The sequence below is a fragment of the Tasmannia lanceolata genome, unplaced genomic scaffold, assembly GCF_043159265.1.
Source record: "Tasmannia lanceolata isolate RefF3 unplaced genomic scaffold, GAP_Taslan_0.1 ptg000025l, whole genome shotgun sequence".
NCBI lineage: Eukaryota > Viridiplantae > Streptophyta > Magnoliopsida > Canellales > Winteraceae > Tasmannia > Tasmannia lanceolata.
In genome coordinates, this window is record NW_027518702.1 from 6,438,922 (window position 1) to 6,453,758 (window position 14,837).

The 14,837-nt window shown below is 39.4% G+C and overlaps 1 protein-coding gene and 1 pseudogene across 1 annotated transcript; both read left to right on the forward strand.

The window, feature by feature from the left end:
* The first annotated feature begins 1,326 nt into the window (after positions 1-1,326).
* On the forward strand, positions 1,327-2,442 carry LOC143857590 (UDP-glycosyltransferase 74F2 pseudogene; annotated as a pseudogene).
* Positions 2,443-4,632: 2,190 nt separating this feature from the next.
* Positions 4,633-8,389, forward strand: LOC143857972 (mogroside I-E synthase-like). The gene is made up of 2 exons (XM_077368539.1): positions 4,633-5,663; positions 7,263-8,389. The coding sequence occupies exons 1-2, from the start codon at positions 5,040-5,042 to the stop codon at positions 7,992-7,994; spliced, it is 1,356 nt and encodes a 451-aa protein (XP_077224654.1). The 5' UTR covers positions 4,633-5,039; the 3' UTR covers positions 7,995-8,389.
* Positions 8,390-14,837: the final 6,448 nt, after the last annotated feature.

Here is a 14,837-nt window from a genome sequence, read left to right on the forward strand (position 1 = left end):
GGATTTTATAATCCAGGTTTTAGTTTGAAAGTTGTTTAAAATTCTGAATTTTACAATCCATATCTTGAATTTTAAGTAAAATTCTGAATTTTATAATCCATATCTATAACAACAACATGAGAAGAAAGAGTCCTCAGCAGCTATAATAACTTCAGTAGAAAATGAAAGTGACAGGGAATTTGGCTGCAACACTAGGAACACCATAAAGAGTATCAAAGAGCGAATCAGAAGGAAAAGATAACAAAAGCTTCCAAATGTTAAATGCTATAGAACTGAGTATTGACATGGGAACCCCAAACCAGCGTCTCATGCTCTTCGTATATGTATGGATTTAGAAACTCCATATTGTCTGACCCTGCTAGGTTCTCTTGGGAGGCATTTGATACCAAGGTATTTTTGAAAGTGACACCATTGATTCGGACCTAAGATGCACCATCTAGATCACGATCCGAAATAATTTCAGACCTTAGGATATAGATTCAATGAACACAGTCCGGATCCAATTGTTTTACCCAAATCCTGTCCATTAACATTGTATCCTTTGGACCCACATCGCAGCCCTAAATGATAATTCAGAAAAGTTAAATGCTAGATGAGGATAGCATGGAAATGATAGAAATGATAGCCCATGAGTGAGATTCTTGGTCGCCCGAGGCCAAAATGGAGATCTTGGCAATTTCCTATACCTCCACAACTCTTTTCAGTGGTGAAGAAGTCTTTGGCATTTCCTCGTTTGGATTGCAAGAAAAATATTTCTACTGGAAATCTTTTTCTTATTAAAATTTATTCTTTTCACAATTTAGAGGCAAATGATATGATTAAGGTTAACTTAGAGGGATATTACCATAAGTTGAAGGCCCCTTTGAGTAAAAATTGAAAGGGTTGGTTCAAGTTAGCTTTTTGGATGTATAAAAAAGTAGGAAATTCTAGATTTTTCTTTCATTCCAAACTTATAACTAATCAAACCAGACAACTGGAGTCATTTAAAATAATCTCCCTCTACTCCTATAAAATGTGACTCTTCCCTAATTCACATTGATCTACAGCAAAATATAGACTACAGAAAACAAATTCTATGGGTATGGAGAAGAAAGAGAAAAGAGATAAAGCCCCCCATGTTCTTGTTCTCCCCTTTCCTGCCCAAGGACACATAAACCCAATGCTCCAATTTACCAAACGCTTAGCCTCTAAAGGCCTCAAAGTCACACTAGCCTCCCCTATTTCCATTACAAAGTTGATGTATTTCGGGACGGCTTCGTCAAGGTCGAACCCATTTGCGATAGTGGTGCAACTGACTACAAACATTTCTTAGACCATGGCTCACAAATGATAGCCAATTTTATAGAAAAACATGAATGTGACTCTAAGAGTCCCTTTAGTTGCATTGTTTATGACAGTGTCATTCCTTGGGCTCTCGACGTAGCCAAGCGACTTGGTCTATATGGGGCGCCTTTCTTCACTCAATCGTGTGTTGTGGACGCCATCTACTATCTTGTGCACCAGGGTCAGGTGGCCACAGGATTGGTAGGGACACCCCAAATGGTGCATGGGGTGCCTCAATTGGGAATATCAGACCTTCCATCTTTTGTTTCGGCGCCGGACTCCTACCCATTTATATTGGAGTCTGTTTTGAATCAGTTCTCCAATTTGGAGAATGCAGACATGGTCCTTGTTAACAGTTTTGAGAAGCTGGAGGGTGAGGTGGGTCTTAATTTTATTGTAATTTTTTTTCTGGTGCATATGGGATAAAATTATTCAGGCTATGTTTTTTTTTTTTGGATTTTAAGAACCGACTGTGAGTCCTAACTGATTATTGGACTCAAAATTAAATGTAAATTTGAGTCCAATAATTGGTTTTCAACTCAAATCAGTTTTGAAAATCTGAGACAAACAACAAGGCCGTAGATTATGAGCTTGTCTTACTAAGGCCCTGTTCATATTGTGTGCCCCAAACCGATTATTGGACTCAAAATTACAGTTTTGTCCTCACAATCTGTTCATAAAATCCAAACCAATCAGGACCTTAATTTTGAGTCCATAGAGAAAGGGTTAGTGGTGAGTTGGTGCCCCCAACTGGAGGTGTTGGCTCACAAGGCCGTGGGTTGCTTTGTGACACATTGTGGGTGGAACTCTATATTGGAGGCACTCAGCCTAGGAGTGCCAATGGTGGCCATGCCACAATGGTCTGAGCAACCCACTAATGCTAAGTATATGGAGGAGGTGTGGGGTGTGGGATTGAAAGCTAGGGTTGATGAGAAGAGGGTTGTGAGAAAGGAAGAAGTGGAGCAGTCTATAAGAGCAGTGATGGAGGGAGAAAGAGCACAAGAGATTAAGAGGAATGCTTGTAAATGGAGGGAATTGGCAAAAGAGGCACTAGAAAAGGGTGGAAGTTCAGATAAGAATATTGAGGAATTTGTAGATAAGCTTTTGAGTAAGATTTGATACTAGTTATCTATTCAACTTTTGTAATAATGCACCTTAATTACTGTTAGTGCGTTTACCCTAAAAGCTGGTCGTTGTCGTATTGAAACTATGCTTTATTGACTTATGGCATCTATTGGGTACTTACAGGAGTGTGTGATGCGCTTCTAGACGCACGTCTATCCTTAGGTAACATCATAGGATAGGTCATGCACGTAGAGATTATGTGGCAGGAAGATATGGCCATCCAGTTCATTGCAGACCTATAATGTTCCTGGTTGGAGTTGAGATTGGACATCTCGTACCTGTACACAGCCAACATCGATTCTGTCTCCATACACGCATTGGGGTGGCCTATCTTGGTCACTGGGGTAGTTGACCCTAAGTAGGTGGAATGGGTGCGATGATTGGATCACGCACTGAACTCACTTTATAGAATAACCTGTGGACATGGATTTGGATAAGGTTATTTTGTCCAACAGGGCCCTTGAAAATGTCCTTAGAGTTGAGGGGTCGTTTTGGTTTGTGGACGCAACTTATGGCTTTGGTCTAACTAACTGTAGTCCAAATAGGATTACCAGAGGGTAGCACTGGGTCATCGGGTAAACTCATGAGATCAATAGCTATTCCCAACAAGGAATCCTCCACCTCTCTTGTAGAGGAAGTTTATTTACACTTCCGATCTCAACTACGCCCTTTAAATAATGACTAGCCAGTCTGTTTGATAAATTATTTATCAAAGGTTTTCTGAAAAGCATTAATTGTTTTCAAAAGGTATTTGCAAATGCATTTGCAGGCCCAAGCTTGATAGATCGAAAGGTATACCATTGAGTGGGCCCAGGGATAATTGATGTCCACCCTCTTAGGACCTAACCCGGTAAATGTAGGATTGGAAGAAGAATATGCACATTGGATGTGCATGGGGTATTTAGATCTGATGGTCTTATTCAGGGTAATGCTCTGGTGGGAGCCACTTGCCTAATGCAATCGTAGTTTAACTACATTACTTGAAATCGCAGTTGGGCAGATGGTGGGCCCTACCAGAATGACCATTGGATCCCTGCGACGATCCCACTCACAACTCGCTCGACCCTTTTGGATTATTAGACAATCCGAGTTTCAGATTTGATCGTACTCGTGGAATGGATTGGATCCACATACAGGAAGGAGGTGCACCATACATAGCTAGCGTGCATAAACATGTACTAAGGAGGAGATGCTCTATATTATGGTGGGTACTTGTTTTAATTAACATGTGCTTAATTAATACTTAAAGCTTATTGGTTAATTCATGTTTAAATCCTATTGGTTGGGACTTAAGTGAATTAATTGGGCATGTGCTTAATTAATGCTCAAATATAATTGGATGTGAGTAAAGTGAATCATATTGGCTAAGGCTAGCTTAATTCGCATGTGCAAACCCCCCCTCAGGCGTTAAAACCCTTATGTTCGGGCATCCAAATCCGCAAAATTGAGGTTTTCCCCAACACCGCAAATTAGCAGATTTTGCCGATTTTTCACATCTTTGAGGAATCCTAACTTCTTCATTTGACCTCCGATTTACACGAGGTTGGATCCAATGGAGAAAGAGTCCTCAGTAGCTAATAATTCACTTCAGTAGAAAAAGAAAGAGATGGGGAATTTGGCTGCGACACTTGGAACACCATAAATAGAATCAAAGAGTGAATCAGAAAGAAAAGATAACAAAGGCTTCCAAATGTTAAATGCTAAAGAACTGGGTATTGACATGGGAACCCCAAACAAGCATCTTATGCTTATCTTATGCATAGATTTAGAAACTCCATTTTGTCTGAACCTGCTAGGTTCTCTCGGAGGCAATTGATATTATCTCTAAGGGAGATGATCCCCCCTAAGGATAATGCGCCCCCCTCTTAACGTGAATTGTGTTGGGTGGGGGGCTTGTGAAAAAATCATCTCCCTAACTCTAATGGCATTTTCCATATTGACACCATTGATTCGGATCTAAGACGCACTATCGGATTTTATTGCTAGGTCTAGATCACGATCCCAAATAATTTCAGACCTTAGGATACGGATTCAACGAACATGGTCCGAATCGAATTGTTATGCCCAAATCCAGTTCATTAACATTGGATCCTTTGGATACATCAGATCCTCTAGGGTCCATCAACAGCCCTAATATTATCTATGGTTATAACAGAAACATTCAAAGAAATCAACAAATTAAGTTAATGATTCTGAAAAACTTAGGCGTTCTTAAATGAAAATTCAGAAAAGTTAGAAACCCAAATCCATAAAATCACAGACGCAAAATGCTAGATGAGTAGGATTCTTTGTCGACTGAAGCCAGAATGGATATCTTGGAGGGTTTCTTCAATTTCTTATCCCTCCATTACTCTTTCGAGGGCGAATAAGGAAATAAAAAATTAGGACAATCCAAGGCACAATTATTCTAACTCTAGCCGCAGTATTCTCTAGTCCATTAAGAAAAGACACAGAGACTTAAAACTAATCAAACCAGACAACTGGAGTCAATTAAAATAATCTCCCTCTACTCCTATAAAATGTGACTCCTCCCTTATTCACATTAGTCTACAACAATATATAGACTTCAGAGAAAAAAAAATTATATAGGGATGGAGAAGAAAGAGAAAAGAGATAAAGCCCCCCATGTTCTAGTCCTCCCCTTTCCTGCCCAAGGACACACAAACCCAATGCTCCACTTTGCCAAACGCTTAGCCTCTAAAGGCCTCGAGGTCACACTAGCCTCCACTATGTCCATTACAAAGTTGATGCATTTCGGGCACGGCTTCGTCAAGGTCGAACCTATCTGCGATGAAGAAGGTGCAGCTGACTTCAAACATTTCTTTACCCATGGCTCACAAATGTTAGCCAGTTTTATAGAGAAACATGAATGTGACTCTAAGGATTATTTCTCTTGCATCATTTATGATAGTATTATTCCTTGGGCTCTCGACGTGGCCAAGCGACTCGGCCTATATGGGGGGCCTTTCTTCACGCAGTCGTGCGCCGTGGATGCCATCTACTATCTTGTGCACCAAGGAAAGCTGGCTGCGGAATTGGTAGGGACACCAGTTTCGGCATCTGGGTTGCCTCATTTGGGCATATCAGACCTTCCATCTTTTGTTTCAGCGCCCGAATCCTACCCAGTTGTCTTGGAGTCTCTTTTGGAACAGTTCTCTAATTTGGAGAAGGCAGACTGGGTCTTTGTTAACAGTTTTGAGATGCTGGAAGGTGAGGTGGGTCTTAATTTTATTATACTTCTTTGGTTGGATATGGGATAGTGATTTTTAGGCCCTGTTTGTTTTGGATTTGAAGAACCAACTGTGAGTCCAAAACTGATTATTGGAATCAAAATTGAACATAAATTTGAGGCCAATACTCAGTTTTGGGGTCATTATCAGTTCTTAAAATCCAAAACAAATAGGCCCTTAATTGTATTATGAGGTTGTCTTACTAAGGTCCAGCTTGCTTTGGATTTTGAGAACTGGTTGTGAGTCCAAAACTGATTTTTGGACTCACCATCGGTTCTCAAAAATCAAAGACATTAGGACCTTGGTTTTGAATCTAATAATCAGTTTTGGACTTACAATCTGTTCTCAAAATCCAAGACAATGGGCCATGCTATAATGATTTGACCAAGCAATCCTAAGGCCTTATTCATTTTGGATTTAGACAATTGAATTTGAGTCCAATAAGGTCCAGTTTTGAGTCCAAAAAAGCCCGGTTGGTTTTGAATTTTGAGAATTGATTTTGAGTCCAAAACTGATTATTGGACTCAAAATTAAATGCAATTCTCAGTCCCATAATCAGATTTTGGACTTCTAAGAATCCAAAACGAACAAGGTCCAATGAGTTCTGGACTCAAAATGAATAGAGACTAACTGTTTTATTCATGTATATTTAATGTTAAGCTTTTGGAAAATGATCCACATAATTTTCATTCGAATCTTAAGATGAGTTTCCAGGTTTTGAATGCACTTTGTTTCTCAAATACGATCCATCAACATTATCAAAGGGAGAAAATATTCTTTCAAGAAAAAACAATCACCTGAATATGAAGCGTACTCTAAATTTAAAGAAACATGTAGGAAGCATTTGGGAAGCACGCTTCTTCTAAATTTGGAAAGTGAGAAGAAAATAGCATCGGAAGCAAGTTTTCAGGGAAACGAGCTTGCCATCCAACTAGAAAGGATCCGGTTATTATGGTTATGATCGTCCAGTCAACATGAACGGTCCAGATTGAGACTCCAAAAGTGTCAAATACAAATTATTCACCTTTGATTCAATGCTTCATTCAAGGGAAATGATATTTCTACTCTTCTTCTTTTTCCTTTTCTAGGAAATGATTTCCATGTTATACTTGGTTACTTTTGGCGTATCTATGCCCATTTTAAGCGAAAAATAGGCGTAAAATTTGTTTTATGCCCATTTGTATGTAGGAAGAAACACAAAATTTTATTTTTACACCCATTTTATGTCAAACGAAATAGAGCCATTTCTTCCTACATATTGATGGGTATAAAACTAATTTCACACCCGATGGGTGGAAAATGGGTGTAAAATTTGTTTTACACCCTCTATATATATGTCCAAAGAAACACGACCATTTCTTTCTACATACAAATGGGTGTAAAACAAATAATACACCCATTTTATGTGGAAGAGGGGGCTTAAAAATTGTTTTACACATATTTTACATCGAAAGAGAGAGAGCCATAATGAACAAAGAAAAACAAACGAGGTGAAATGCTAGAAAAGGCATGGAATCTCATTCCCCTTCATGAAATTTCTTAAAAATCTTCTAACTAGTTTACCTTGTCATGTAATTTCTCAAGGTAGTAAGCTGGATGGAGGGACTTTTGCGAGTAAAGACGATCGGGCCCGCGGTGCCATCTGTATACTTAGACAATCTCATCAATGGCGACAACCACTGCGGCGTCGACCTTAGAGACCCAAATAGTTACACATGCATGAAGTGGCTAGATGCAAGGCCAATTGGGTCGGTTGTATATGTGTCATTTGGAAGCCTAGCAGAATTAGAAGCAATGCAAATGGAGGAATTGGCATGGGGGCTTAGAGGGACAAATTACTACTTCTTGTGGGTAGTGAGGGAGTCAGAGGAGAACAAGCTACCTTGTAAGTTTGTGGAGGAGAGAATAGAGAAGGGGATAGTGGTGAGTTGGTGCCCCCAACCGGAGGTGTTGGCTCACAAGGCCGTGGGTTGCTTTGTGACACATTGTGGGTGGAACTCTATATTGGAGGCACTAAGCCTAGGAGTGCCAATGGTGGCCATGCCACAATGGTCTGACCAACCCACTAATGCTAAGTATGTGGGGGAGGTGTGGGGTGTGGGATTGAAAGCTAGGGTTGATGAGAAAAAAGTTGTAAGAAAGGAAGAAGTGGAGCGATCTATAAGAGCAGTGATGGAGGGAGAAAGAGCAGAAGAGATTAAGAGGAATGCTTGTAAATGGAGGGAATTGGCAAAAGAGGCATTAGAAAAGGGTGGAAGTTCAGATAAGAATATTGAGGAATTTGTAGATAAGCTTTTGAGTAAGATTTGGTACTAGTTATCTATTCAACTTTTGTAATAATGCACCTTAATTACTATTAGTGCGTTTACCCTAAAAGCTTGTCGTTGTCGTATTGAAACTAGACCTGGCAAGATCATGTTCATTTTGACTTGGTTGGTGTCGGCAATCATGGCGAAGCTAGAGGGGCTGAAATTCAAATAACCTTCGTAAGGTGGTGTTCAAGGTGAGGATGTGGGGGAACAGTGAGCACCCTATTCATCCTCAAGAAGAGGTTCCAATTCCCAAATTTCAACTGCAAGATAAATTGATACCGTTGTTTGGCCGAAACCCCATCTATTAAGATGATGCACCTGTGCAGCATTGGACAAGACGTGTTCACCTATGTTTAGTAGAAGAACTAATTTGAACATGTTTTCTATTAAATAAATAAAATTTTCTTCTAGATGTGGCATTTTTTCAGTTGTCAAGTACCAGCTAATAATCTTCATTGTTAACGGGGCGAATTTAGTACCGTCCTATGGTGCTCGTGCGTTCATGCACGTATGAGGGTACGACATAGGTGCCTCCCTTGATATTTGATCAAACGAAAACCTCCGAGATAGTCAACTATCGCAGGATCAAATATCAAGAGTTGAATGTGCATGAACGCTCGAACACCATATAAAAACTCTCTCTACATGTGTATATATATATATGCATCCACATGTGTGTGTATACAGATACACACTCCCCGACTCGGAAAGCTTCTGCCTACACCCTCTATCTAAATCATCCGCAATGGCTCCTTATTTCTTGCTCCGAGCTTAACGGTCGCTACGAGACTGTGGGTCTCTCTCTTAGTTATATGTTAAGGCTCTTTCTCGTCGTCAAGGTTTTGATCTTTGAACCAAGCATAGAAATTTTCGATTGACTTGGTGAGTGACCGACTTTCCTCAACTAATGACATAGCGCTCAAGTAGTATGGTTCGGTTGCTACGAACGTTACACCTGCTCTGTGTGGTGTTCTCGAGGAAATGAGGAACAGCTCTGACCTTATGTTCCTCCATGGGCATAAGTCGCGCTTCTCCATGATGATATGGACCCAAGGAGACGAAATGCGGGTCATATGCTACATTATTGCGAATTCTCATAAACGACGGCACTCTGTAAATACATTGTTTATTCCAGAGATTCTCATTCCATAGATCGATGGACTGATGTCGCTCCTGAAATTGTACTACCCAATCTCTTCTTTCTTCCATTGTTCTTTCTTGTTCCATCTCTGCAAGCTCCAATTTGTATCTGGTCTTCACTACCTAATACTTAACATGAGAAGCTAAATCAGTGCTATATATATAGTCATCTAAGATGTTATTATTCTTTCGGGAAACCAAAGTAATTCAAACATATATAGTCATCTAAGATGTTATTATTCTTTCGGGAAACCAAAGAGTTGTTGGAAACTAATTCAAACGGTGGTAACTTCTGGGGCCCACCTAAACAAAATTTAGAATTTTTTATTATTAGGAAAGTTGTGTTGAGTCGGTTGGGAGTTTCCAAAGTGAAGGCTTCTTGTGTTATTTTTATCAATAATAGTACTTTTAGAATTTAGCTAGAATTAGGAAAGTGAAAACGTGAGTTTTTTTTTTTTTTTTTGGAGTGTTGCCGTATAGCAACAAGTATATATATATATATATATATATATATATATATATATATATATATATATATATATATATATATATATATAGTGCTATGGTGTAACGTAGGATTTATGAGATGAACGAATAAAACAAAAAGTCAGTGAAAGTTTGTCTTCTTCCTTTTCTTATATATTGTTTTTATTATTATTTTTTCTACAGAGTGGTATCAGAGTAGAAGTTCTTTCGATTTCCATAGAGTAGAAGTTAGATGATAAAAGTAGAAAGTGTATTTTTGTTGGCTATAGTGTGGAGACAAAATGGTACCGACTTTATGATCCTATTTCCAAAAAATTGATCATAAGTTGTGATGTTATTTTTAATGAAAAAGAGGCTTGGAATTAAAAACATGATGTAGAAGCCCCCTTATGTGTTTTAAATGAAAACACATCATATGAGTCATCTCGAGAGGTTAGGCTAGGGTTTCGTCACTTTCGTGGCTGCTTGACTCGAGTGGAAGGAGAGAAAACAAAAGAAAAAACAATGAATCAATATTAATGTTTAGTCTTTTTTTATTCCATAAAAAAAAGACAAAAAAGAATCAATCAATAAAAAAGGACAAAAAAGAATCAATCAATAAAAAAAGACTAAACAAAGACTAAGCAGTAATATTGATTCTTTGTTTAGTCTTTAGTGAATGAAATGTTTAGTCTTTTTTTATTGATTGATTCTTTGCTTAGTCTTTAGTGAATGAAAAACAAAGAAAAAAAGCTAACCCTAGTTTTGACGGGGAACCCGCGGGTACCAGGGCCCGTCCCAGACCCACCTGCTGGTCACAGGTGCAAGCCGGGTGCGGGTCTTTTTTTTTTTGCGGGTAACAAAATTGGTACCCGTACCTGCAAATTTTGCTACAGGCCGGGTGTACCCGCGGGTACGGGTGCCATTTTGCCGGGTCTAGTCATACAAACCCATATTTTTTTAAAAGTAGGGAAGGGCCCCCTACATAGGATGTTCCAAACCGTCCATTTGTTAGGCCACAACGTAAATAGGCTATGCCCTAAAAATCATTTCCGTAGGATGATCTTAACCATCCAATCTATAGATGGACTTCACATTATGAAAACTTCAATAGATCGGAGGGTTTGGATCATACTATGTAAATAATTTTTGGGGCACAACCTACTTCCGATGTGGCCCAACAAATGGACGGTTTAGATCATCTGATGGAGTGGGCCGCACCGTACATTTTGAAAAATACGGGTTTGTACAACCACCCATAGTATAATTTTTCTTTACAACGTAATCTATGTGCAGACTCCACATAAAAGCATAATCTTTAAAATAAAAAAAAAAAAAAAAAAAACTCACGTTTTAGATCATCCTATCGAGTGGGCCACCCATCATTTAAGTCGTCTCATGATGCATATTTATTATAAAATTCTTTGGGACCCACCTTGTTCGAATACCCAAATGTTTATTTCTTGGGTGCAAATAGGCCTTTCCGATAAAATCATCTCTATAGATGATCCTAGTAGAGGTTTATATATGTTGCCATCCTTCTATAGATTAATTGGAGGGTTAGGATTGTCCTATGGAGAACATTATTTGGGCAAGGCTAGTTACATTGGGCCCAACTAATCAACTAATGAATGGTTTGGATTCCGAATAAAGTAGACCCAAGTGTATGATCTCGGCCTGTAGTTGCAAGTATTTTTCTTTTTAAACTACTATGTTTCACCTTTTCAAAGATAAGTGATATATTCACCCCTATTTTACTTGGGACAGCCCCCTCTAGTGTATTTATGACTCCTATTTTACTCTAGAGGGGGCTGTCCTAAGCAATAAAGGAGACAAATATATCATTTACCAATCTATATTCCCCGAGAGAGAGAGAGAGAGAGAGAGAGAGAGAGAGAGAGAGATAGAGAGAGAGAGCTGTTTAGTTTATGTTGGGGCTATCTAGTAGGGGTGCAAGTTTGGCCCTGAAAGCCCTCACCTGCCCTGAGCCTGAACAGGGTCAGGGCTGGATTTTCTAACCCTGAGGGTTGGTTAGGGTTCATTTTTTTAGACCCTGACTCAGGTCGGGTGGGTTTTGGGTTAATGCCTCGGGTACCTTGACCCGGTCAGACCCTGAGTTTTCTATTATCGAATTGAACCATCTGGGCATGTTTCTTTTGCTAATGTTTTCTATTATCTTGGATTGATGTTTCTTTAGATTATTATTATTAATTATCTCTGTTGCCCGTCATGTTGTTGAATTCATATTGTCGTATTTTGTTCCCTTTCTCTGTTTATTGATCATTTTGTTCCATATGATAAGTGGTTGCTTTATTTTTAGCACTCTTAACAGGTATTTGCACTAGGGACAATTAGGGCCGGCCCGGCCCGGCCCTGCCCAATTAGGGCGGGCCAAGGCCAGCACAATACCCTGTAGGGCGGGTAATGGGTTGAGGTTTTCCGGCCCCGACTCAGGGTCAGGGAGGGTCAGGGCCGAGATAATAGGATCCAGTGTTGGGCTAGGGTTTTGTAAAACCCGACCCAACCCAACCCTGTTGCAGCCCTACTATCTAGTTTATGTTCATATCTTACCCGAGGGGTGGAGGTATCATTTATTTAATTATTTTCTCGAGCTATGTTTCCAGAATAAGGGGTAGAGGTATCATTTATTATCTTGCATAAAAAATTATATGCCCTTGTCCCTAGTTTATGTTTATATCTTACATGAGGGATATCTTTTTGGCCACATACATTTACAAGACCAACAATTTCAATTACGCACACATACATGCATGTACGCATGTGGGATCCAAAAATCGATCGTTAGAATTGATTAATATATGGTGAGTCTCTATCTAGTCGTTCTCATAATAAATAGGAAAAATAATAATCTCTCTCCCTTGCCCCAGCATTTCTTTCATCCCTAGTGTTAGTCTTTTTTAGGGAAATGACTTCATTTTCATGAAAGGACAAACAAAAGAGATGAAAATACAGTCATTACTTGGTAAAATCTAACAAAGGTGCAAATATTGGAAACATTGGCTGAGATATCACTTCCTATGATCAAATAAAGAAATGATACCTCCACCCCATTTCCTCAGCATTACTACGCCTTTTGTTTCTTTCAACATGAAATGGATGTAAAACAAATTTTACGCCTAGTGACAGAAAATGTAATATTTGTTGAACCCCGATTTTGCATTGAAAGAAACATAGCTGAAAAGACACATAAAATGGAAAGGAAAAGACAAGCAAAGAGATGGAAAGGAAAAATATTTCTAAAAGGGAGATGATGAATTCGCACCCCCTTTAGGATGATTCGCACCTCTTTAACATGAATTGACGTCAAACAGCATAAAAAAGCGTTCAAAGTCCCAACAATTCATGTTAAATGGGGTGCGAATCATCCTACAGGGAGTGTGGTAGTGATAAATTCCCCCCTTTTATGACTTGGGACAACACCTTCTAGTATATTTATGACTCCTCTTGTACACTACTAGAGGGGGCTGTCCCAACTAAAAAAGGGTGAATATATCATTTCCCTTTACAAAAATATATCCTTCAGACCACCCGCGAAATGCCTTTTGCGAAGGACGCTAGCAATTCCCTTACAACATTTCCCTCATGCCAATGCTCACGATTTCGATAGCCATACCAGTGATTTGGAGGAGATCTCTCGAAAAGCATTTAGTGCTCATTTCGGTCAACTCTCCATCATCTTTCTTTGGCTGAGTGGTATGTACTCTTGTTTACTCCCCTTCGTTTCAGAAGTTGTTTCTATTTCTACATCTGTTTCTTCCTCACTTTCCCCCCTTTCTTCCATTTCTGAACTAGTCTCTATTTTTTGTGACATAAGTCCCTCCCTACAACTCATGAATTAAGAATACTCAAAATCATGGAAAGAAAAAAATCCAAGAAAAATGTTTTTTGTCATAAATATTTTTCTTGTAGTCCATTTAGGGTAGGGGTGTAAACGAGCTGAGCCGAGCTTGGCCCAGCTCGGCTCGGCTCGTTAAGCTCAAGAGCTCGGCTCGGGCTCGAACCAGGCTCGAGCTTTGCTCGGCTTGCGAGCCTTACCTAGCTCGGGTTATATTAAGGGCAATCATATATTCACACCCCTCATCTTCCCTGGATAGCCCTATCTAGTGTAATTTGACTACTCTTTTTACACCACAGGGGCTGGTCAAGTAACAAATGGGGTTCCAAAAAAGAAGTGACATATTTTGCCTCCCCTTTTCACTCGCTGGACAACCCTTTTAGTGTAAATATTAATATATAATATATATTTAAATATATTAAATCCTTAACGAGCCGAGCCCGGCCTAGCTCGGGCTTGGCTCATTAAGCTTAACGAGCTCGGCTCGGCTCGGCTCGTTTAGGATTCAAGCCGAGCTTTTACCGAGCCGAGCTCGAGCGAGCTTCCGAGCTGGAGCCAAAATTGACACCCTTAATTCAGGGTTAATCAAATAAACAAATACATGTGCCAAAGGTGGCGAGAAAAGGAGGTTACGGTCTCCTTCTCGAATACGAAGTTGTCATATTATATAGACTATGGCCCTCTCATTTTCCAAGAAAGGTCAGATCCTTCTCATTCCATTAAATGCTCTCTCTCTCTATCACAAGTTTCTTACACCTTAATTTTTTCAAAAAGGTCCTTTATCAGATGAGACATCTGCCATGGGAACACTGCCATAGCTGCTCAGGAGTATTCTAATAAAGGAAACTAACCTTCTAACATCTTAAAAGCATCATAAATTCAAACCTTCTTATTCACACCCCATGCAACCGGTTAAAAAAACCGTTGCTAGGTTTTTTTTGTTCCGGATTTATGTGGGTAAAGGTTTAGTGGTCACATCAGCTTTTTCTTGCCAACATCAACAAAATCTTGTCTTGAAAAGAGTGTTCTCTCTTTCTCTCTCTACCCTCTCTCTCCACTCATCATAATATCTTTATCTAATTAATGCTTGTCCCCTCTTTTGCCTCCTACATTTACCCACATAAATCCCAGGAAAAAAAAAACCCGGCATCCAAACAGAGCTATATTTTAACTAGAAAAGAAGTGAATTTCACGGTTACCGGATTTTATGCCCTATTTGCATGGACCCCTGGTCCTCTCAAGGTCCTCATCGTATTTGGTGCGTTTAACCCCAAATAAAATGTTTTTCTTTTTTTCCCCTTACCCTTTGTTTGGATTGCTAGAAAAACATTTCTAACAGAAAATTTGTTTCTTGTGAAATTTTTTTCTTTCCACATTTTTGGTGGG

Coding starts and splice junctions, on each gene's coding strand:
- LOC143857972 (XM_077368539.1), top strand. CDS start 5,040: ATGGAGAAGAAAGAGAAAAGAGATAAAGCCCCCCATGTTCTAGTCCTC. Junction 5,664..7,262: donor TTGAGATGCTGGAAGGTGAG/GTGGGTCTTAAT, acceptor TAATTTCTCAAG/GTAGTAAGCTGGATGGAGGG.